Genomic DNA, 24,053 nt, shown 5'->3' with positions numbered 1-24,053 from the left:
TCCTGCATGTCTCTAGCAGGGGCTTTGAAGTATTAGACTTGGAAATGCTTTAGGGAATGATAATTATTGGCAGAGGTGGTCTAGAAAAAGGCTACCTGTCTGTCTGCTGGAAAAAACCCAGAGAGGACTGGGAAGCTTTGGCCAGTACTTATACAGACCTGAGCTCCTTTTCCACATGATGTAACAAGGGAACGTGGGAAGAGCCAGCCTGTTCTGGAAGCTGCCTAGCAGGATTAGCACTGTGTCTGAATTAATAAACCCTGCTTTAATTTATGAAGAAAATTTCAGGTGATTAATAACATGTCTACCTCATTGCACTTTTCTCTACTGTGTCTAACAAAGACTGGATACATATCAATCTAGTTATATGTTCTTTTGGGGTTTAATTGTCTTTTAAATGTTTGCAACCAGCTTAGATAAGCCTTTTATTTTTAAAATACTGTGCACTGACTGAGGTGTGTCTTAGCTCAGATTTAGTTAGACAAAAACACAGCTTCAAAGACAGGTTGAATGAAAATACCAAAGATTCAGAAAACTCACATTCCAATACACATCTGAATTTCATACTTAGCATATTTTGAATTCAGTGCTTGGCTTACTGCTCTTTGGGAGTTCAAATAAGAATCTGCATGAAAACTTTTCAGCTTTTATTTCCAGGTAATTTTAAAATGCCCCAATGCCAGGTGGTATTTAGTTACTGTACTGCATAACCTAAACTACAACACTTTTCTATTTCTTGCTGGTAAGGCTAAGAGAAGCTGCTGATACACCATGAAAGATTTTTAAATATATATTATGCATGCAAACTACAGGGGTGATTCTCTTAGTGATGTATGTACAAATAACCACAATAACATGTGGGGTTTTTTTCTTAAAAACATTATCAAAGTAGCTGCTAAACTTTTCTTTTTATCAATACTCCTTTTCCTATAACAAAAAGTCAATAATCTATGTGATACTAATGTACACTTCAAATTCAAGATGACAAGAAAAAAAACAACCGATCCACTTCAATGCAAGCATGACTCTGAAAGACTTCATAAAACATGTTGATTTTCCATTTTTTATAAGATGGGAAAAGTTGGATTATTTATAAAAGACCTTGGGATTTCTTTAAAATATGTTTGAGCTTTAATTCTGTTAAATTTAAGGGATGCCTAGTTTTTTATGGAAGTTGTGTTATACAGCTTAAGTGTATTACCAAAAACCTGATTACCTTACGATCTGTTATTTTCACTTGATACAAAAAGCACTTGCTACTTGCAGAACCAATAGTAGGTGGGGGTTTCCAGTGAATTTTAATACTTCTGTTTTCAAGGGAAACTGAGACATTGGTAGGCGGGTTCAGTTTCTCTGAAAAAAAAGTACAGAAACACCTTTTGTACCTCATGATCTTTCTCATATTTATGCTGATGCAAAACAAACACAGTGCATTAGTCCTTAAAATACACAGCTGACTCTTCTGAAGTTTATCACACCCAAAGAAATCATACAGTGAGTGACACACTTTCTTTGAAAGTGCTGTTCACTGAGTGGCATCCATTGCTGTCTTAAAAAAAAAAAAAAAAAAAAAGTCTGTTTTTATCCCCATGTATCTTTCTAGGGAAGGTAGCAAGGGTGAGCAGGAGGGGCAGGTCCTTTGAGTTGACTCTCCAGAGTCTGTTTGGGTGTTGAGGAAACCTCTAAGTTGCTACAGACTCCCTGCCATGTAGGATATGTGCCTTGTAGGGTATCCCAAGTCTGCCCATATGTAGAGGAATGAAGCTGGGTTAATTAGCATTGATAATATACAGCTGTGGGCTGGCTTCAGGGGCGGTGGGTTGGCTGATGTAGATAAGGTGCAGCTGTGGCTGGTTCTCTTAAGTGGTTGGGCAGCTAATGAAGAGAGAGCAGCTGAGAAAGAGAGGGGAGGAAGAAGCAGGGAGAAGAGAGAGAATGTCCTCTGGTATGAGGAGAGACTGGGAAAAGACAGCAGAGGGACTGGTGTGAAGCGTACGATGGTATGAGATGGTAAAAGACTTTGTTGCAGTTGGCTAGTATGGAGAGTGCTATGACACCTATAAGCCTGGTAATAGAACTTTGAAAAAAGTGGAATTTTATCTCTCACTGAGGGGTTGCTGAAGGGGTGCCAGCTCCTGGCAGGTTTTATTCAATATATGAAGTTTGCTACAGATGCTTCAGAAATCTGTTTCTCCCGTAAATGAGCAGGCAAGCACATGCTACAAAGGAAGAAAGATGTGCTCAGGAGATTTCTCTGTGATCAGGGTCAGCAGCACCTGGGGCTGACATGGCTGCAACATGGTGTTGGAGAGAAAAAACAGAAGAGACAGAGAGGGTGAGTGGCAGCATTGCAAGTCCATGAAGCTGTTGTGATTCCTCTAGCAGCTGCAGCTGCATGACCCTGTGTCTCTCCGCAGGTGTGTATGTCACACTGGGGTTTACTTTTTGGCTTTTCTTTTTCCTTCCTCTCTTGGAGAAGTCTCCTCTCTTTGAGCAATGGTCCCATAAAGTCAGAAAAAGAATATGATTAGGGCTACCTCAGACTTGTGAAACTGTTCACTTCTGCCCATCGCCAAAGCTGTTGGCAGTGACTAACACCTGCCTTTGAGGGTAGAGACACACCGTGAGCCACGCAAGGTGAGGTGAGTAAGCAGTAAGGGTTTTGGATTTTTTTTGTAGTCACTGAAATACTATTCTCAGAGCATCTCTCCCTTCAGAGTGTATACCAAGAGTAGGGAATATTTACCTTTTGGGCTTTTGTGTCATCTGGACATTTCTTCAGCCCCCCTGCTCTGAAGCCAGGACATGCACGAGTCCTGTTTTGTCAGACCACCTGTGATGTTACTGGAGGGAAGCTTGGACTGCAGGGGCTGGTAACTCACAGCAGGACAGCGGGCCTCCAGGACTGTGCAAAGGCTAGGGCTATAGCTAGCTGAAGGCTTTCCCATTTAAGAAGGGGAGCTCAGATACAAATGACCATTTTTCATGTGTGTGACCTGAAGGGTACCTTCTCAGGAGGGAGCAGACAGCCCTGGCTTGCCATGCTGGAGCCTTGTGAGAGTAACCACACTACTTGCAATGTGAAATACATCCCCTGCAGGCATGCTCAGATTTTGCTGTGCCCTACCAAAGCTTGGCAGTGGGCTGGAGAGGGAAGGCAAGGTAAGATGGTTCGTGCCTGGCACTGAGACAGGAGGGGAAGCTGCTGGCTGAACCAGCTGTGGCTGGCATGCACCCCTGATGGCAGCTAAAGATGGCTAAGGGCGAAGAAGGGCAGGGAGGAAAGGCTGGCAGTCTGGCCTCTGGAAAGAGGAGGTGGTGGCCACTTTGAGCAGGGGGAAGGAGATGGAGTGGATGGAGAGAGAAGCAGGGAAGGGACAGCTGCCTCCTCCCTCCTACTTACCAACCTGCCTGCTCCTGCCCACCCAGCCTTCGGCTCCCCGGGAAGGCTACCCCAGGAGTAGCAGAGGGGTGGAAGAAGGTATGAAACTGCTAAGGTGGGTCTAGGTGAGCCCTCAGGAGGTTGTCAGGCAAATTAGAGCAGTTCAGGTATCACCTCTGAATGTCACCTGAAAGCTTGTGTTGCTGTGTGGATCGCCTGATCTAGGACTGGATGTGACGTGGCAGCTCTCTGAGCCGTAGTCTGCAGGTGGGATCAGACCCAGGCAGCCAGTATGGAAGTGAACATCTTCCCAGTCAGATATGAAAACACCTAACACAGTCTTCCTGCAGATTGGTTCCACCACCACCCAGTTTTTTTGTTTGGTTTTTTTTTTTCAGGAAAATCTGATTTTTTTTGAAAGTAGGGGTTTTTTGCTAAAACAGAACATCTTGCTTATAGCTGGCTCTGACTGCAGTGTAAATTTTTAGGTAAAGCAAATCATTCTAATGTATAAGAACAGAATAAATGAGAACCAACTCAGAATAAATGTTGATAGTTATGAATTAGGTTTTCTCTGTCCCTTGAGTTATGACTGATTCCTGCGTCACAGGTCTGGAACATGATCAACATGTTCATAATTTAAAAGATATTTGAATCTGCAGTCTGTGCTGAAACTCGAGTGAATTCCTTACCCATGAGATTAATTCAAATGTGCCAGGGAAGTAAAGAAAAATAATTTTATATAATCATTCAAAACTGCTGGTAATTAAAAATAACTGTCAAAATATTTTAAACTGAAAAATGGCATAATAAATAAATAGAAATGTTACTAATGTTTGAGAACATTCATGTTCTTAAATTCAGTTATGGATTAGATTTGTGTCTATTTGTGTTCCTTTCTTTAATTGCATTTGCTTCAGCACTAAAAAACATGATAGGAAAGAGAAAAACTGGAGAAAAGAAGGTCATAATGCTTTTCAAATTGCATTTTTTTCACACTACCCTAGCAATTTTTTAAAATGCTAATTGTTGATCAGCAATGATACTGCATCAGAGGAAAAAATAAAAACCTTTGAGCCCTAATACATTTTAGGCTTAATATTCTGACATTGTCACACTTCCCTCTTTCCTTTCTTTGCTTTCCAGACCAATGAAATAACCATTTCGTAATGGGTAATTATAGACAATACTTACCTATTGTCTGAGGTGTAAAAGCTTTGTAGTAAGACACTCCTCCTGAACTATTTCTCAGATCTCTTACAGTTAAGTTTAAATTGATTTTTCTTGATGGTTGAAAAGATATTTCTTTCATAAGGCATCCAATATTTTTCTTCCTTGCATTTTTTATATATTGCTGGCATTCAAAATCTTTTCCTACGTGTCTGTGAGAAGGAAATATGAGTTTTGTAAATCAAGGACTCTAGGTACAAAAGCATGGCTTCATACTCATTTTGCACAAGATCCTTACCTTAATGAACAAAACATTTGGATGTCTTCAGGAGCTTCTGTTTTAATATGCCAGGTGCAATTGAAAAAAGAAATGTTATATATGATGCATGAAAGATTCTGAATATATACTGCAACAAAGGAAGGGGAAAAAAGGAAGAGTGTTGTTTATTTGACATGGATTTTCTAATAACAACATGACTGTTGCTTTAACAAATGTGTTATATAGCCTTATTCCTAGAAGCATGAATAAGTAGTATGTGAGAACAAATGTGTCTTTGGGCTTTTTGGACAGTGACAGCAGAGAAGCACATCTGCTACTGCTGCCAAAAGCCTTACTAACCCACCCAAAGAAAAAAAAATATCCAGATTAGTAGCTGAAAAGCTCGGGGTTTTTAAGATTTCCTGAAACTAGGTGATATAGAAGGCAATCTTCAAGAGACATGGCCTACTAGGGAAAACAGAGAGAGTGGATGGGTTGTTCTGACATCTTGCTAAGCAGAGCTGGAGTTTCCTGAATCCAGACATGTCTAATAAATGAAATAATCTTGCAGTATTCCAAGGTGTTATGTGTCGTCATCTTAACAAATCCGTACCAAAATGTAGCACATGATAATAATGAGCTTTTAGAAATTATGTCTCCATGTAAGAACGTTATCATAAACGCTTGTATGCCTTAACAACATGTAGGAAATAGCTGACCTGGAGGTGCCTTGTAAGTAAACTCTGTCCAGCCACTCTCCTTAATTATATCTTCTGTGTCTTTTGCAAAAAGCTGTGTTTTAACTTTAGCATGAAAACCAGAATGTAACTCAAGACGTATTATCTTTTTCTTCTCCTGCAGTCTTTCCTAAGAGGAGGAAGCAGGAATTGCATGAATGTAGATGTTACTAAGTATTGAAAGGGAAATAATGCAAATTCATCTACTGAATGAAGTACAACATGATTTCACTTGAAATTAAATCTGTATGTGTAACCATTGAGCGACTTACTTTCCTTTCATGAGTGGTATTGAAGAATTTATAACTCAAAATATACTTCACAGTATACTTCTCAGTTTCTTCTTTTGTCAGGTTATTATTCCAGGACAGAATGACTCTTGACTCGTGCTTGGTAATCCCTAGAATGTTATGTAACACAAGTGCATCTGCAATTAAAATTATATTACATAGTGAAAGAGGGACCCACCGCTGTGTACACAAAGCATTTGGCTCTTAGCAATGCTTGCATACCCACTAGCTCTCCCAGGAGCTCTGTTCTTACATCGAGCAGGGGGTTTCTGAGCTCTGTTGAGTATGGCTGACTTCAGCAGTGAGATTCATGTTTACCTATGTGCGCCCCTCAAAATGTTAGGTGATACACTTACTTTTACCTGTCTTGGATACCTGTCCTAGCACAGGTGTCTGATTCTCTCTATGGGTTGTAGAAAGTGCCTTGAAAAGAAGTTCAGATTAGACATCTGGAATGGCTATTGTATGAACTGTAAGTAATTATACATTACTTACCCACTACATCTCGTTGTCCACTTGTCAGGCTGGTGGAAAACAGTGTCTTACACTGGAAAAAACTTAATATCAGCATGACAGGAATGACTCTAACACGTGCCATAGCAAATGCTTTGGGCCACAAGTCTGCAGAAACTGAGACCCTTTAGTTCCAAGTTATGTTCAAAAAGCAGTTTTCATTTTGCACCTGTGAAATAATATGAAACAGTCACTTAACTGCTTAAATGGTGTCCAAAGTATAAGAAGTAAATATGAAATGACAAATGTTAAACTGGTCTTGTTCAGCAGTACCTTCTGTTCCCAGGATGTTTGTATTGAAGCCCACACTTTAACTGGGTGCCAGGGCTGAAAAGAATGTGTGCCATACTGAGCTGGGTTTGAATGGCAGTACTGCTTAGATTGCAAGGCAAGACCAGATATGACACTACTGATACTGAATGCAAGACCACAGAAATGACACAACTGACACTGGAAACACACGGTTTGGGTAGGAGCTGCCTGATATAACTTTGTTTAGGTAGAAAACTGACAGTGTATCTCTATGAGGTATCTAGCTTCTAGTGTCAGTAGAGAAAGTGCCTCTTCTAGGTTGTGATTCATGTTACCTGGTTTAGGTATCTGCTTTAGGAGAATATGAACCATAACTATCTGAGGAGAGATTAATTTTGCCATTCAGAAAAGCTAGTATCAGCAAGAGTATACCAGGTGTTTGCTAAATTCAGGATACAGTGAGCAAATACATTCCACACATGAAAGTTGGTTTTAGAAAGACATAATTGCTGTTTCTGTGGTGGCTAAGTATTCATTCTAAGGTTGCTTTAATGTAAAACAACTTCTGAGACCTTCCAAGTCCTCCACAGAGTCAATACTCCTCTGTGTTTGGGGTCTTTCACTTACAAACAAGCTGATTTATCTTGGCTCTGATTGCTTTCAATACTAAATGCTCACACACACTCTATGTATGTTATCCAGGGATCAGCAAAAGGACATCTGGAGCCATATCAAAATGTTCACAATACATTACATGACCAGTACTGCTTGTTAGTCAAAGGGAAATGTGTGAATGTTCAGCACATCCAAAAAATCTGCAATGAGGTTACCTGGAAAAAAACAACCCATATACAAATACAAATACATATACGTATAGATTCATTTATAATGCTGTTTTGGCACAATGCAGTGAACAAGAGGTCATTTAATGAATGTTGTCATTGTGTATGAAGTGTTATGAAAAATCATAACAAAATGCTTTAAGGCAGCAATTTCCCCACCTCATTTGTTCTGGTTTTGATCTCAGCTGTAGCAGCAACCGCAGCAGCTTTAGTATGTGTGCCACAACACGCACACAGCCAACAAAATGAGTGAGAGAATTCTCCTGCTTGGTGTGCCTGGGAAAGAAGCCAATTCTAATTGCTAGGAGAGGAAAGGGGTGAGCTTTGCCTTTAACTATGCCCCTGGAATAGTATGGTGTGTGGCAAGAGAAAAAGTCAGAGAAAATATAAAATGAAAACAAAGAGCTTTCAAGGGTTTATAATTCAACATGTAGCAGTTTTAAGGGGTTCATCCATTCCCATGAGATGAAGCAATCAAAATTAGATCTAGCAATATGTATGTACTTTATTTAGATTAGCAGAAAACGAAAAATGAAGATGGAAAACACTAAGTTAAAATATTTGGAGCTAATAGTAAAATTAACTTTTGTGGAAAACACAAGTCAAAAGGGGACATGAAACAGGAAAAGGAAAGGTCCTTAGATTCACAACTTGTCAAAGAATATGTATTTCTATTTATGCCAGCTTAGATGGGCAGAAAAACAGAGCGTCTCTTCTCAGACATATGCAGACATGACTGTGTGTTTCTAATCCTATGCTACAAAAAGCTTTATGTTAGCATATGGTGCTGAAATTCAGTCAGGAGTGCAAAATAAAATTTGCCGCCTGACAATTTTTTTTTTTTTTAAATGCCTCTCTGACCCTTTAGTCTCTGGAGAAATGCACACTAGCCAAATACACATAGAGACAGTCCAGTTAATCTAATGGGATAGAAATTTAAATAAACTAAAAAATAACTGTAAAGAAAAAAATAATATTACCTTCCAAACAGTGCACTGTGAAAAAAATACTTTTTTAAAAAAACTAGGAGAATATTCTTAATATTTAAAACAGTACTACATTCATATTTTACATCTTTTTTGTCTTTCATTTATCCCCTTGCTTTCATTGCTGAGCTTCAACTACACCATGCCTGTTGGTTGCTGCCCAGCCGTGTCTGGTTTAAAATGGTGGGTCGCTGATGTGAGAGAAAGGGGAGGTAACGTAAGGGGAGCTGCCAGCCCATACACCACTGCAGCTGCAGAGATCGTAACGTCTTGTGCGAAACCCACCTGGTGAATTTGGGAAGTAGACAGTCAGGGCAAATAAAATGAAAGTAGCAAAACCAATCTTCAAGAAACTTAAGAGCTGTTACTTGTATTGCAGGGAATATGAACCATTTAATTTTAAAAATCCAGAGGACCTGAAAGCTTCCTGTAGTATAGATCTGTTCACTGTCCATGTGTTTGAATAAAGTAATTTTTTGAAAGTTCGTGGGGCTGATTATACAAAAGTTAACTTTTTAAGAAACAGTCTTTTTTAATATTTTCTTTGAAAAAAATAATAAAATTGTCAAAAAGACATTTTCAAGTGCTCTGAGAAATACTTTCAGCCTTATTTAGAGGGTAAATTCAATAATTAAGCAATGAAATCTTTCATTCCTGGCTCTAACGCACAGTCTTATCTAAGAGGAATCACTAGGACTGTTTGTCTGATTAAGATTACCTAAAACTTATGCTTTAAGGCTGTTGATGCATGTTTTTCAAAGCCCCCATATTTGATAGTAAACAATGCAGAAATGTATTAAGGAATGACAAAATAAACCATATAGGTAAAATAAATTTTAAAGGACTGGGTAGCTGAAGAGTCAAAACAGCAGTACCATCTACATTATTTTTTCCAAACTTACCTTCATTTCAATGCTTGTTAAATCCTGGATAACCTATGCATCATTTGGGCTGAGAAGCAGGATGGATCAGCACTGGAGAATGTCTTGATTTAGGACGGTAATGAAAAATTGATTCAAAAGACTTCCCTTTTTGCAGGACCCACCCCCTCAGAAAAGCCCATTCCCAGCGCTGCTTCCCATCATGGGACTGAAGCACCCCTCTGAATAAACAAACATTAGCTGGAACTTTACGCAAATTCTTCAAAACACCATGAAAGCGGCACACCTCTGGATGACTAACTCAGTGGTCAGATCTGTTACTGGTTTTTCTCTTTTTTATTTTTTTTATTTTCTCTGCATATGGAAGAGTAAGTTTTCAAAACTTTTTACATGTTGTAAAGAGCTTTTACTTTTTAAGAAAAAGTCAGATTATAGAAGAAATTCAATCACACAGTGCAAGTGTTGGTTATGAAACTAAAATCCCCAAAAGATCATACCCTTATTGCCATTTTTCTCCTGGTTCTTCAGTGGCTAATAAACATTTTTCATTGCACACCAAATTAAAAACAAAACAAAACAAAACAAATACAAACTAAACAGGTAACGAAAAGTCACAGAACTAACAGAGGAAAAAAACCAAACAAATCAAGCTTACATTTTGAACAGGTATGACTGTCTTGTTTACTCTTCATATCTGAAGCTTTGCCAGCCTAGCTTCTGAAATTGTCCTACTTTTACCTGGTTTACTTTGTAAGTGAGCTTAGTTTGTAGTTACTACACAGGCAATTGCAAGCCATAGCAGCATGTTATGAGTGGTATTCTGGGAGATGTGACTACCTTGATAATAAGTGGGTTTGAAATCAACTTGCCACTTTATTCATATTAACTGATATTTGCCATTCCAGCTTTCTACCTCAAGCTGAGTTTAGAGAGGGAATAATGGAAATAACTGTTTGGTTTTTTTCTGGGAATATGGTTTGGAACAGATATGCCTCTTTGCTCACATTAAAAAGTTTATTCACTAAGAATCTGACCACAGGTTTAGGTGCAAAAATGAACCTAAGGTATCAAGAACACATTTTTTACTGCCCTTTAAAAAATTGCCAAATTTGGACAACCTATTTTTCAAAAGTCTTATTTCACAAGCACTGCTACAAAAGTCTGAAGAGATCAAGGAATACATTTTCTTTCATTTAATAACTGGTGCGATCCCTTCCAGAGCATAGAAACTGTTTCTTCTGCTTTGCTTTTCCCCATCCTTAGCTACCTGGCACGCAGCAGAGAAATGCTGACAAAGGAAGGATCCCATGCACCCCCCTTGCTCTGATGGCTTAAGTGAAGTGGTAGAGACCTAAAGATCTTCATCCTCACCCCAGGCAGACCTCGTTACAGTGAAGTATGGAAATATTTTTATTCTTTCAGTATGTATGTTAAAAATACATGTTTAAAAATATCCAAACAAACAGAAAAAGACCCCAACCAAAGAAATACAAAAGCCCGATGGAACATTTCAACTTCCTACTAGTAAAGCCTTAAAAACTGTTGCATTGTGTCTTGGGTGTATACCATGTGTTTCTTTTTTTTAATAACATATTTTTTGCATGTGATTACTGTGACTGTTTTATATCCAGGTTTCCCTTATACATAGATTCAATAATTTAATCTTGGCTTTAGATTAGAAAGGAATGTATTTAGGTCCATATGTTATTTTATTGTTAACATTAGATAATGCAATTACACAATAAAAGGCCAAAGCAACAGCTTTACTTCTAATGCCTTGAATCCAATTGTTCCCTTGTTCTAGAGTTTAACATACATGAGTTGAAGGTGAGGATGTACAAAAAAACTACTTTTGTAACAATGAACTAAATAAAGGGAGGTAAGTGCTTCCTGAAAACTTTGTCTATATTTAGAAGTATGTTGTATTTAAATGAGAAGAGTGTGGCTTAGAATTTCAAATCCAGTGTTAACAGTATTAAACCTGACCACAAGCTTAGTACTTATTTTTTAAAATATAGAAAACTTATTTCCCTATAGTGTCTCCTGCTTATTAGCAAAAAATGTAAATTTTGTCTGTTTCTACATTGTGTGTAGTTTCTACATTGAATTGATGACAGCACATGTTTCTTCCTGTTTTCTGATACCAATAGCATAAAACGTACCATTGCTGACTTCAGAGAAAAGCCATTCATTACCTTGTGGTATGTTTTCTAGAGTTTTCTTAGAATTTTAAATAATGAAGGATAAAAAGGAAGAAAGCTACACCTCAAAGATTTATTTATTTACTTATTTACTTATTTTCCCCACAGACAGTTAATTTACCAAGAAAAGCTAGAATGGTAGGTATCAATACTTTCTTCCATCCTTATAGACTCTCACACTGGATTCAATAATAGTTACAGTTCATTAAAGTGGTGCATTGGAACCATATATGGATCAAAAATGCATGTCATATAATTAAAAATATCCATAAGGATAATGCACTATGCAGTACTTTGCCCGGCATTATCTGCCTGTAGAAAGTAATGACTGCTAACGATCTGTAAAGCCAGTGCTCTTAGTACTTAGCAGCCATTTCTTTTGTAGTCATCTGAACCCTGTGTTGAGCTAGTTCCAGCGAAGTCCCATGCCTGTGATTAAAGGACACGGGGTTTCCCTTCTCAGATTTCCTCGAAGTCTGGTTTGTTGTGTTAGCATGACTACTGTTTGTAATCATGTGCTGGGGGCATTTGGGGTGCTCTTTAGTTCCACCTCAGTTTGCATCAAGAGAGGAAGAGTGGAAAATCTCTTCTTTTGCTTTGCACTGATATGAAAATGAAATTTCAGAGATTTGGGCTGTTGAAAATGAAGTGTTTCATTGCAAAAGGGTAGTGAAGCAAGCTTGAAGGAAATCAGCAAGGTAAAGGGAGTGTCCTGAAATTTATATGAGTTAGTTAGCAAATGGGAATTTTGACATCACAGTTTTTTACTGCAGTGACTAAATTACCACCATTTGGGTCTCTTAATCCTGTTTGGAAGCTGTTTTCATGTTTCAGTTTCACATAATAGGGATGGCAGCTGTCCATGTGGCCTTCTACTCTGTATCTGCAGTCTCAAAATGTAAAGTTTCTTTAGTTGTGGATTACTTTTGTAACACTTTTCAAACTAGATAAATGCATATGTACATATATCATCAATACAAGGCTTGCCAGAGAAAGCAATTTCTTGGAGAAGATGTCTCTCTGCTATCCAAAAATTATCAGCTACAGCAAATTGCCATCTGTTGACAGTGAAAGTAAACTTCAGATACAATGCTTCTGTTCTAGTTTCTCTGCTTTTTTACATCTGTAAAGGTTAATATCAATTACAGTCAAATTCTACATGCAGAGATTTATGAGACAGCGGTGTGGAGGTCTGGGGTACACTGTGGGGTATGCTGGCTTTGTATTAGGGTGGGAAAGAGCCCTATAAAGGAGTGCAATGCTGTATAGGCATGCTCCTTCTCAGCTAATCAGGAGGAATCAGTAAAAGGTTTGAATTATAAAGGTATTGCTGATAGTATTGTAATTACAAATCCATTAGACTAAACAGACCCATTTAACACCTACCTTAGGATATGCACCACTTTTAAGGGGGGAGAGAAATGGGAGGGAAAGGGGGGGGGAAACAGACCCCTAATCTTTTCTGAGTGAGGTACTGAGGCAGAGAGGTATGATACAAAATTTCCAAATCACACCAGAAATAGCTGAGATAGCTAGGAATTGTTACAATTCTGAAATTTCCATTTTAAACTTTGTGAACTACATAGAAAAATTCAGAACACAGATCAGGAGCTAGTACCTCGTTATACACACAAATTCCTTCTGGGGTGATGGTCAGATCAGTGATGAATCGCAATTGTGATGACAAGCAGTCTAAGAGACTAAGGCTTGAAAGAATGAAGGAAGAGACTCATGTCACCTTCAGGTAGACCCATACAATAAATCTGATAAATCACACTGTAAACTGCTTTGATTAGATCTCTGTTGATTACAATTGAATTTCAGATCCCTAAAATTGTTACAAAGGCTGTGTCTGCTCCCCCTGTTTAGATAAAACCTTTTAAACCAGGCAGATTGAAAAAAGAAATGGGCTCTAAATAAAAGACATTTTTTCATTCAATTCTTTAATGAAGCACTGTTAATTTCTCTCCATGCTTCCTCTATACAATTCATTTACAAATGCCCTTCAGAATGCTTCATTCTATTTTCCTTCCCAGTTGGTACGCAGAAGAAATTTCAGGTGCTCAAAAATCCTTGTAACATCTTTAAACTTCAAGTCTTAATTTGCATTCTTCCACCATTAAGACCTAGGACTGGAACTGGCAAAGCTTCTGTTGATTCACAAATGGTTATTAAAAGACTGTTTCCTATTTAGATTTCCAAAGATATCGTAAAGTGCTGCCTTCTACATCCTCCATCTGATTTTTTCAACTCACAAACTGGTATTTGATAAGGAGTCTTGTCACCCACAAATCCATGGGCTCCAATGGGACGCACCCCTGAGTGCTGAGGGGTCTGGCAGGTATTATTGCTAAGCCACTCTTCATCATCTTTGAAAGGTCATGGAGGACAGGACAGGTGCTGAGGACTGGAGGAAAGCCAATGTCTTTCCAGTATTCAAAAAGGGCAAGAAGGAGGACCCAGGAAACTACAGGCTCGTCAGCCTCACATCTGTCCCTGGAAAGGTGAAAAGTCATCCTGAATATAATCTCTAAGCATGTGGAGGAAAAGGAGGTCGTCAGTAGTCAACATGGATTCACCAGGAGGAAATCATGCTTGACCAACCTAACAGCCTTCTATGATGGAATGACTGGCTGGGTAGGTGAGGGGAGAGAGGTGGATGTTGTCTGTCCTGACCTAGCAAGAATTTGACACTGTCTCCTATAACACCCTCATAGGTAAGCTCAGGTAGTGTGTGTTAGATGAGTGGACAGTGGGGTGGATTGAGAAATGGCTGAAGGGCAGAGCTCAGAGGGTTGTGGTCAGTGGTGCAGAGTCTTGTTGGAAGCCTATAGCTAGCCATGTTCCTCAGGGGTCAGTGCTGGGTCCAGTCCTGTTCAACTTATTCATCAATTACCTGGATGAAGGACCGAGTGTACCCTCAGCAAGTTTGCTGATGATACAGAACTGGGAGGAGCAGCTGACACACCAGAAGGCTGCGCTGCCATTCAGCGAGACCTGGACAGGCTGGAGAGTTGGGCAGAGAGGAACCTGATGAAGTTCAACAAAGGCAAGTGTAAGGTCCTGCACCTGGGGAGGAACAACCACATGCACCAGCACAGGCTGGGGCTGACCTGCTGGAAGGCAGCTCTGCGGAGAAAGACCTGTGAATCCTGGTGGACAGCAAGCTAACCATGAGCCAGCAGTGTGCCCTGGTGACCAAAAAAGCCAGTGGGATCCTGGGGTGCATTAGGAGGACTGTGGCCAGCGGGTGGAGGGAGGCAATCCTCCCCCTCTTTTCTGTCCTGGTGAGGCCACATCTGGAGTGCTGTGTCCAGTTCTGGGCTCCTCAGTTCAAGAAAGACTGGGAGCTACTGGGGAGGGTCCAGCGGAGGGTTATGGAGATGCTTAGGGGACTGGAGCATCTCCCTTCTGAAGAAAGGCTGAGAGAGCTGGGCCTCCTTAGCCTGGAGAAGACTGAGAGGGGATCTTATCAATGCATGCAAATATCTTAGGGTGAGTGTCAAGAGGATGAAACCAGACACTTTTCACCAGTGCCCAGTGACAGAACAAGGGGCAATGAGCACAAACTGCAGCATAGGCAGTTCCATCTGAATATGAGGGAAAACTTCTTTACCTTGAGGGTGGCAGAACAGTGGAACAGGCTGCCCAGAGAGGGTGTGGAGTCTCCTCTGGAGAGATTCAAAACCTGCTTGGATGCGATTCTGTGCAGCCTACTTTGGGTGAACGTGCTTTAGCAGGGGGTTAGACTAGATAATTTCCAGAGGTCCCTTCAACCCTGACCTTTCTGTGATTCGGTGATTCTGCAAGTCTTCTAGTTTTACCATGCGGCACCCATTGCCTAACCAAGAAAGACAATAGGTGCAGATGACATTTTAGTGCAGGCAACTAAATTGGTATCCTTTAATAAGCCAAATCTAGAGGGGAAAAAAATCTATCCACCTTCATGACACTCCTCCCCTACGAAATTCTGGTTGCCCAAGAGCACAATAGTGAAGAGCAGCATTTACCACCCAGCTGAAAGAAAATTTACTCATCACCAAACATTCTGATATAAAATTCCCCAAAGCCAGGCAGAAGGAAAATGTCTATCCATCTGCCAAGTGCAAGTAAATATATGACTTGTTTGTGAAATAGCTTTTGCTAATCAGTTCCAAAACATGTCAACCTCTTCACAATTGAACCATCCAACAAAATGATTGTCATTGGCCACTTCACCTAGAGAGATTTTCAAATATTTATTCTGTATTAGAGAAGTATACATTTCTAGGAGCTCAGCACTCTTAAATATTGGTCAATTTTGATAGTTGTGCTTGTTCAGAGTTCTATTTCCTTACTACTAATCTGGACCTCAGCAACAAAAATTCTTCTATTGTGTTCTTTTGGCCTCTCAGACTCCTGTCAGCAAGAATACACTGAGCAAGAAATCACACTGAAGGGCAGCGAGCGGTGTCTGTCATGACACGGCTGAGGCATTGCCATAGCTCAGCTTGGAGCAACCACTACACATTACACATGCCTCTTGAAGCCACTCTGTTCTCAACCAAAAGACTGACCTATCTACATCAGTAAAAAAACGTCAGCAAATACTTTGATAAAATCTTAAAATGTTGGACATTTAACAAATTGATTTATTCTAAATTTTAGAAAGTTTTGTAAGAAGAGCCTTCTGAAATCTAAAACTTTGCCTAAAAATAATTTGAGAGTTCAGGTAGGGGTTATTTTGCATTTTCTCAGTGAAGGGTTCTTGATTTTTCTGACTAAACGATAAATTTTTCTCTTGAGAATTACTGGATAGAAAATAAAGTGGAGGAGAAGCGGTTAAAGTCTGTCAGTCAGAGGAGGGCAGCTCTAACACAGCCCTGGCTTCCTTGGCAGAGGACGAGGTGACAGTGTTTGCCTCTGGGAAGAATGTGAGAGAAGGGAATTAACCTTGCCCAAAGTTTAAAACAGGAATGCTGTTAGGACCTACCTTTGGCAGAGGTTCACAACTGTTGCAATCCATCCATGATTCACTCCTGCAGTCCCACAAGAGGGACACACACTTTTCTGACAGAGAAGATGAGAAGATACAGCCCTCTACAGTGCAATTTCTAACTGTGAAGCTTAGGTAATTCCCCATTTAGCATGCTGGAGAGTCCCAGTGAGACATGTTTCTCGTTCAGAGGTCATTACTTAAAGCTGTAGCTTTCACTGTGGGTCAAGCATACGTAACATTTCCAAATCTTCTGCACTCAGTCCAATGTTACTTGCCCCACAGATCAGCTTACTCACCTCCCTGTGTGCAACCAGTTCAGCTGACCAGTAAATCAGTCAGATCCTGTTCAGGCCCAGACACTACTTCCTTTTCCAACCCTTAATAGTGTGCTTGATCATGCAGAAGTACCATCTCTCTTGACGCAAGAGAACTCAAAGTTTACCCAGCTGAGTTAGGGTTGTCATGACTGTGCTCCCTGCGTTAAGCTGAGTCACTATTTTAGCCTCATCTCTTTCATTTTATCTGAGGTGTGTGTGTGGCTAATTATTTTTCCTCCTTTTAAGCAGTTGTTCCTTAGGTTAAAACAGGTTTATTTCTGAAGAATCACCATAAGTGTTCCAATAACTGGAAAAACCTAAGGGAATGATAAACACTGCAAACATGATAGAGCTAGCTAATTTGTAGTAGGTAACCTCACCACTGAAACTACCGGTACCAGGTATCAGCAGACGAGACATTTGCGGCACTGTGCAAAGATCTATCTCTGCATCAGGAGGATAAGATTTATCTGCCATTACTTAGGTATCTGTCAAAGATCCTTAAGTTTGGACTCATAACCTTGGGTTCCCTTCACAGAGAACAAGGATTAATGAACTTGTCATGTTGTCTGTTAAAGGTTTGATCTCATTCCATAAGGCAGAACAAATGAATTATGCCCTACATAATTCAGAGTCTCGCCCTTTTGAATGAGACTCTGGATCAGACTTGGATATGATTTTTAGATGGTTAACATTACAGATGAATCCCACTCTGTGCTTTGGAATTACTTTTCCGGTAACAACTGACCTGTAGATATCTTAATTAGGATAGCTTTGGGAAAATAGCTCCATGCTTAAACCAAAGCCTCTTTTGGGTACATTACATGAAGAGTATTCAACACATCATCTTCTCCTGAAATTGCTAGTAATCTGTCTTAGCTAGGTCATTATTTCTGATAAGCATAGTATTTAAGTTAAGGAGCAAGAAGTGTCCCTGCTTACTCTGACCTGTAACTATTTTGCTGGTGAGAATGCCTATTTGCAGGTGACATCCCAGAGCAAGTGTTAAGCTCTAGCTCAATTTTAATTCACACTTCTGTTTATTTTAGGAAGAAAAAGCAAAGTGCCTCAAACTTATTTTAACATGCATTGGGTGTAGGTGGCCTGATGTGGTAACAGGTCTGGCCAGGACTGCAGGAGTGGCGCTTGTGAGAAGATTCCAATGACTGTCCTGTATCCTATTCCAGCCAGCTCAGAGACCCAAGGCAGGACACAGCTGAGCCCAGCAGCCAAAAAGGTCGTACCTCTGGAAAAAAATATTTAAGAAAGGGGGAGGAATGCTGGATAGAGAGAGGAGGAGGGAGGAAAAAAAGTGAGAAAAATCAGAGGGAACACCAAAGTTAGAGGAGGAGGAGGAGTTGGAGATGCTTCATCATGGAGCAGAGATTCACTCCAGCCCTGGAAGGACCCATGCTGGCACACAGAATAAGCATGAGGAGGAAGGAGCAGTGGAGATGAACCGTTTTTGTATTGACCATAGCCCCCCAGTCCCCATGCCCCCATACCACTTGGGGATGTAGAGGGGTATAAAGGGGAGCGAGGCAGAGCCGAGGCAGGGGTGGGAGGAGGCAGGTGTTTAAATATTGGTCTTTTTATTTCTCACTACCAGTATCTATTTTAATTGGCAATAAATGAAAGTTAATCTTCCCTGTGTTAAGTCTGTTTTGCCCACAGTGGCAACTGGTAAGCAATCTTTCTGTTCTTTTTTCAGCCTATGAGCTCCAATTCCTTTTTTTTTTTTTCCAATTTTCTCCCCCTGTCCTACTAAGGAGGCGTAGCGAGCAACCAACTGAGTGGGAGTTTGCCTGTTAGCCAATGCTAACCCACCACAGTATTGCCCCAAAATATGGCTTTTAAGGGATTTAGACCATATACTGCTACAGAAGCAAATGACGTTTGCATCTGGCATGCATACTTTTACCTTATCTCACCTAGAGTTACCAGTACCTGCAGGAGAAATTGCTGAAGAGGTGCTTTTTTCCAAACCTAGTCATTCTGCTGGATGAAAGACTGACATTGATTGTCTCCTGTTAGATCAGACCTATGACCAACCGTCTAGGTATCTGACATGTCCTGTTTGAACAGAAAAAACTGTGATCAACAGGTCAGTAGGGAAAGCCACTAAACCTGAGAAAAACGTGTCAGTGTGATGAAGATGGACTGCAGCTAGGCTTGGGATTTTTTCTGTTAAAAAATAGTTTGGGAATGTTTAATGCTGTAAGTAATTATGGGGGGCTTTATGGATGTAGTAATGATAACGCAGAACACATTATTGTTGTAAGGTTGTAACCTAATCTCTGGAGGAAATTTGTTGTCTTCATTTGTCACATGACAACTGCCAACCCATTCAACTTTGCTATACAAGGACTACATTCAGACATGCCTCCTGTAGAGGCTACTGCCAGAAGTGTTCAGGGTGCCTGAGTTTCTCAAAGACTGTCAAGGCCTTTTTAGTTTTTCTTTGCATGTGATTTGGACTGAGTAAGTGTTATCACTAAAACAAAGGCTTTGTGGTAAGAGGGGACTGTCAGAGTTTGAAGCACAGGAGAGTCACCAAGCAATTATGTCTTGAAGAGCACCACGGCTATCTTGCCACTGCTGAGCACCATCACCAGGTGTTCCTCATACACTAGGCTACCAGAAGAGGTCCTAACGGCTCCCTGAATTTAAGTGCCATTGAAAGAAACAAGGTCTCCTTCAAGAACTTACTACCTGCACTGTACCCATTTATGTCTTTTTGGAATAATATCCCACTGCTGATACAGCAGAGTGGGTATCAGAGAGGCTGAGGCAGTCTCACAAGGTCAGCAGCTCAGGGTGTGCTGCTTTACAGCTAAAAACAGAGTTGCTGTCACAGAGAGACTACCTCCATATGGGTGGAAAGGGGTACTAATAACTATTCAATATTTAGTGTTTTAAAAGTACTGCATCTTTTCTGAATATCTCAAAGGAAAAACTACACCAACTTGAAATACAGAGGGTAAATAGTTGCTAAGAAGACTTGAAAGAAAAAAGAAAAGCAAAACTAGCTAGGATAGTATATCTCACAAACTGGAACAACAGAGCAATGAGTAAGGTACTTCTAAGAAGAAAATCGCTATAATGCAAAACCTCACTAGAAAGCAATGATTAGAACATGATAAGTACAAGTTTACCAAGAAATACAGAAAGATACAGGAAGAACACCATTCATTTACTTCCTTAATATTTTCTTACACAATATTCAGCGTAACCTAATGACTGAAGAACCTGAGCACAAATCTCTGCAAGTCAGAGTGTAACAGTGATTGTATGGGAAAGAAATTAAAGTGCTTATGTTACTGCTGTAAAACTACAATTTCAGACTGATGCATATTACCTTTCTGGGAATAATCAGATGATTGTCATTGCAACTTAAAAGGCAAAGGACTTCTGGAATGAAGAAATGTCTTTTAAGTGGAGATATTTATATGTGTACAAATCAGATTCAGCTATCATTATTGTCAATGAAAGGAAATACACTCTGACAAAACAAAATTCCTCTCGCCCTGTTCATTTTCACCCAGAAAATATCCATTTCTCTTCACAGAGACTGAAGGGAGCACAGAGTCAAGTAACTAAAGTATAGATGACTACAATATGCAGGTTTAAGCTGCATTTCAGAAATTAATCCCATCCTTGAAGCCTTGTTTAACATTCACAGTACAGAGCTATAATGTGTAAGATGACTGTAAGCAAAAGCATGATTTAGCCTGGTCAATCAGCCTGCCTGCAAATTCAGCATTGATGTGCTTTTTGACAGTATATAAATGTTAACAGAAATTATGTTGCATTAAAAAGGTTTAAGAGTTTTAATTCTGGCAAAAATAAAATAAAATAAAATAAAATAAAATAAAATAAAATAAAATAAAATAAAATAAAATAAAATAAAATAAAATAAAATAAAATAAAATAAAATAAAATAAAATACAATAAAATAGGTAGAACCAGGACTTAACAATGTCTGTAGCTAAAAATCTTTCTTTATTTAAACTATCTCAATTTTCCCACTTTTTAAACAACTTGTTGTATGTGGAGAAAAAGAGTAAGGTGAAATGTTAACACCACAATAAGCATTCTATTTGGTTGGAGACTGGATTTATATTTCAAATTGTGACAGACTCCAACATAGATTATTTCCTGATGAAGAGCTCAAACCGAAAATCCCAGTCCATTCAGCAATGAATACATTAAAGATGTTTCTTTTTAAATACTATTTCCATTACTACCTGAGAAAAAATTAGTTCAGCACAACAGCCCTTATATGGTACAAAGTTTTGCTCAACATTATAGTTTGATCTGGAGACCTTTGTTCTTACCCTGACAGCTGCAAATCTATAGCACCAGATGTTTCCATATTTCTCTGCTTTGATTCACAGGCTGAAACAAATAGCTCAGGAGCATGAGCTCTGGAGATTGTTTAATAAAATCATGTTTTATAGAATCACAGAATAATAGAATGGTTTGGGTGATAAGGGAAATTAAAGATCATCTAGTTCAACCCCCTTGCCCCGAGCAGGGACATCTTTCAGTAGAGCAGGTTGCTCAAAGACACATCCAACCTGACCTTGAACACTTCTAATGATGGGGCACACACAACTTCTCTGGCCAACCTGTGCCAGTGCCCCACCACCTTCATCATAAAAAATGTCTTCCTTATGTCCAATCTAAATCGACTCTCTTTCAGTTTAAAACCAGTGCCCTTTGCCCTGTCACTACAGACCCTGGTAAGAAGTGTCTCTCGGTCTTCCTTAGAAGCTCCCTTTATGCATTGAAAGGCCACAACAGTGTCTCCTCAGAGCCTGCTCGTCTCCAGGCTGAACCACCCTAACTCTCTCAGCCTCCCTTCAGAGGAGAGAGGTTCCAGCCTTCTGACCACTCTTGTGGCCCTCCTCTGGAACCCCTCAAACAGGTCTTGGTCTGTCTTGTACTGCGAACCCCAGAGCTGGACGCAGTACCTCACGTGGGGTCTCATGAGAGTAGGGTAGAGGGGGAGAATCACCTTCCTTGACCTGCTGGCCACATTTCTGCTTATGCAGCCCAGGAGGTGACTGGATTTCTGGGCTGTGAGTGCACGTTGCCGGCTCATGTCCAATTTTTTGCCTGCCAGTATCCTTAAGTTCCTCCCTGCAGGGCTGCTCTCAACCCGTTCATCCCCCAGCCTGTATTGGTACAGGGGACTGCCCCAACCCAGGTGCAGGACGTTGCACTTGGCCTTGTTGAATTTCATGAGGTTTGCATGGGCCTGTTCCTCCAGCCTGTCAGTGTCCCTCTGGATGGTGTCCCTTCCCTCCAGCAAATCAGCTGCCCCACTCAGCTTGGTGCCATCTACAAACGTGCTGAGGGCGCGCTCTATCCCACTGTCTATGCCATTGATGAAGATGTCAAATAGTACTGCTCCCAGTACAGACCCCCGAGGGACACCACTTGTTACCGGTTTCCAGGTGGACAGCAAGCCATGGACAACTGTAAATCTTTGGATGTGCATATCCAGCCAGTTCCTTATCATCTAGCAGTCCATCTGTCCAATGCTCTCTCTCTTTCAGTATCTGTTCAGTCAAGAGGCAAGAATATTGTGGGGGATGATATCAAGGGCCTTACAAAAGGGTTTTATATAGGAATGATTTGAAACTCTATTTGGAATGTGTGGGCAGAAATGCCCAGCATAGTTAAACCTGTATCTTTGAGTTTAATGCATTGAGTGGCCCAATGCTGCTACTTAGAGAAAAAAGTACACCTTTTTTTTCTGAGATTATGATATGTTTTGTCAGTATTTGGAGGGAGAAGTATTAAAGAAGAACAAAACAAGCACAAATGAAAAGGCATAACATCTGTGTAAGGGATGACTGAGTGCAATCAAGCGAAATTAAGCCCTCTGAAAGCTAATGTGGCCTTCATTTTGTACACAGGTAGTACCTTGCTGCTTTCTGGGCCGATTCATCGGTCTTTGTTTCTGTTATTTGGGGAGATTCTCGAAGTGGCCACATGATGGTAGCCTAGGATCACAGACAAGCAAGCTTAATCAGGAAAGTAAAGGAAACGGGGTGAAAAATTACTTCTTGGAAGCTGAAATCAAAGCAAACTTCAGGACCAATGAGATGTTCCAGCCACACAGTGAATGGCTGAGCTATATTTCAGCTTCCAGGCAGTGTAATATCCACGACAGAGCTGTCTAGTGTACCTACTAGATAGCCCTATATATCGAGATAATAATAGATGTTTGGAGCTCTGCCGTGTTATGGGCAAATCTATACCTTGCAAACTTCTGCTTATACTTTCCTTACCACGTGAGGTCACCATATCATCAGGTGCAGTTGCCTGCCATTTCCCCTTTTATTCTAAAGGCCACAATAGGAGTAAAAGTCTTAAACAAATCCCCTTGCTACAATCTCAAAGTGTCTTATTAATTAGGAAAACAAATAGCTTTTACTGTATGCCACAATCAAAGGAAACGCAGGGCTTTGGACAAAATCAGCTGATTCTATAGTCTGAGGACACCTAGTGGTACTTGCAGATTTGAACCAAATTCAGCCAATGGACTTTTAGCCCTGTTTCTTGGAAGGGTATAAACTCTGCTTGTAAGATTTGAAGCATAGCTTGCTTATGCAAAAAAGTGATAACTGTGTCTGTGTTCTACAGAAAGGATCATTGGTCCTGAAGCAAGCTTGGGGTTCAGGCAATTCTACTACACAGACATGTATATTTGTTGGTGGAATTAAAAAAAATTAAAATAAAAAAATAAAAGCAAAACCCAAAAGCAAAAACCAGTTCTAAGCTGTACCCAAGTTGCTAATATCACTTGTTTTCCACCTCTGATACCTCACATAAAAGATGATAAATTTTAAAACAATTAAGCCAGAGAAAGAAAAATAAAAATGAATTATACACTTTGGATTATCAACTTCTTCTTGGCTATAATAGCAATGTTCCTTCTTAGCATTAGCTATGAAGAAGACTAAATGCAAATCTTTGAATCTTTATGTTTTAAATTGAAGGTTACAAAGCTAGTCATATAAAGCTTTACAATTAGTCTGGTTTTAAGAAGAATACAGATTGACCCAAAAAGGCTGTGGTAATATGTGCTGGTCTAGTAAAGGATACTTTTAGACTACTCTGTCATCCAAGTCCCCTCCCTTTCAATAAACAAACCAAATCATCCCTCGGAGTGCGCAGCAGCTAAGGGGAACATCATCGTCAAACTGATTGGTTTGGTGAAAACATGCATGT

The 24,053-nt window shown here is 40.0% G+C and overlaps 1 protein-coding gene across 6 annotated transcripts in view; it reads right to left on the bottom strand.

Moving 5' to 3' along the window:
* The window catches only part of LOC106112114 (interleukin-5 receptor subunit alpha-like), a 46,017-nt gene that overhangs the window by 11,452 nt on the left and 10,512 nt on the right, over positions 1–24,053 (bottom strand). Inside the window, exons 1-8 of one of the 6 annotated variants that reach the window (XM_027791530.2) lie at positions 16,486–16,625; positions 9,334–9,416; positions 6,334–6,520; positions 5,821–5,975; positions 5,531–5,678; positions 4,851–4,959; positions 4,577–4,764; positions 1,217–1,353 (exon numbers count right to left, since the gene is read on the bottom strand). In XM_027791530.2, coding sequence (XP_027647331.1) covers positions 1,217–1,353; positions 4,577–4,764; positions 4,851–4,959; positions 5,531–5,678; positions 5,821–5,975; positions 6,334–6,436 — 840 coding nt within the window. In that variant the 5' untranslated portion in view covers positions 6,437–6,520; positions 9,334–9,416; positions 16,486–16,625. Of the gene's footprint in view, positions 1–1,216; positions 1,354–4,576; positions 4,765–4,850; positions 4,960–5,530; positions 5,679–5,820; positions 5,976–6,333; positions 6,521–9,333; positions 9,597–16,485; positions 16,626–24,053 lie in introns of those variants that run through there. The other 5 variants (XR_008746860.1, XM_055802228.1, XM_055802231.1 and 2 more) reach the window with 5 other exon arrangements.

Source organism: Falco peregrinus, chromosome 4 (assembly GCF_023634155.1).
Source record: "Falco peregrinus isolate bFalPer1 chromosome 4, bFalPer1.pri, whole genome shotgun sequence".
NCBI lineage: Eukaryota > Metazoa > Chordata > Aves > Falconiformes > Falconidae > Falco > Falco peregrinus.
This window is presented reverse-complemented; position numbering and strand designations above follow the sequence as displayed.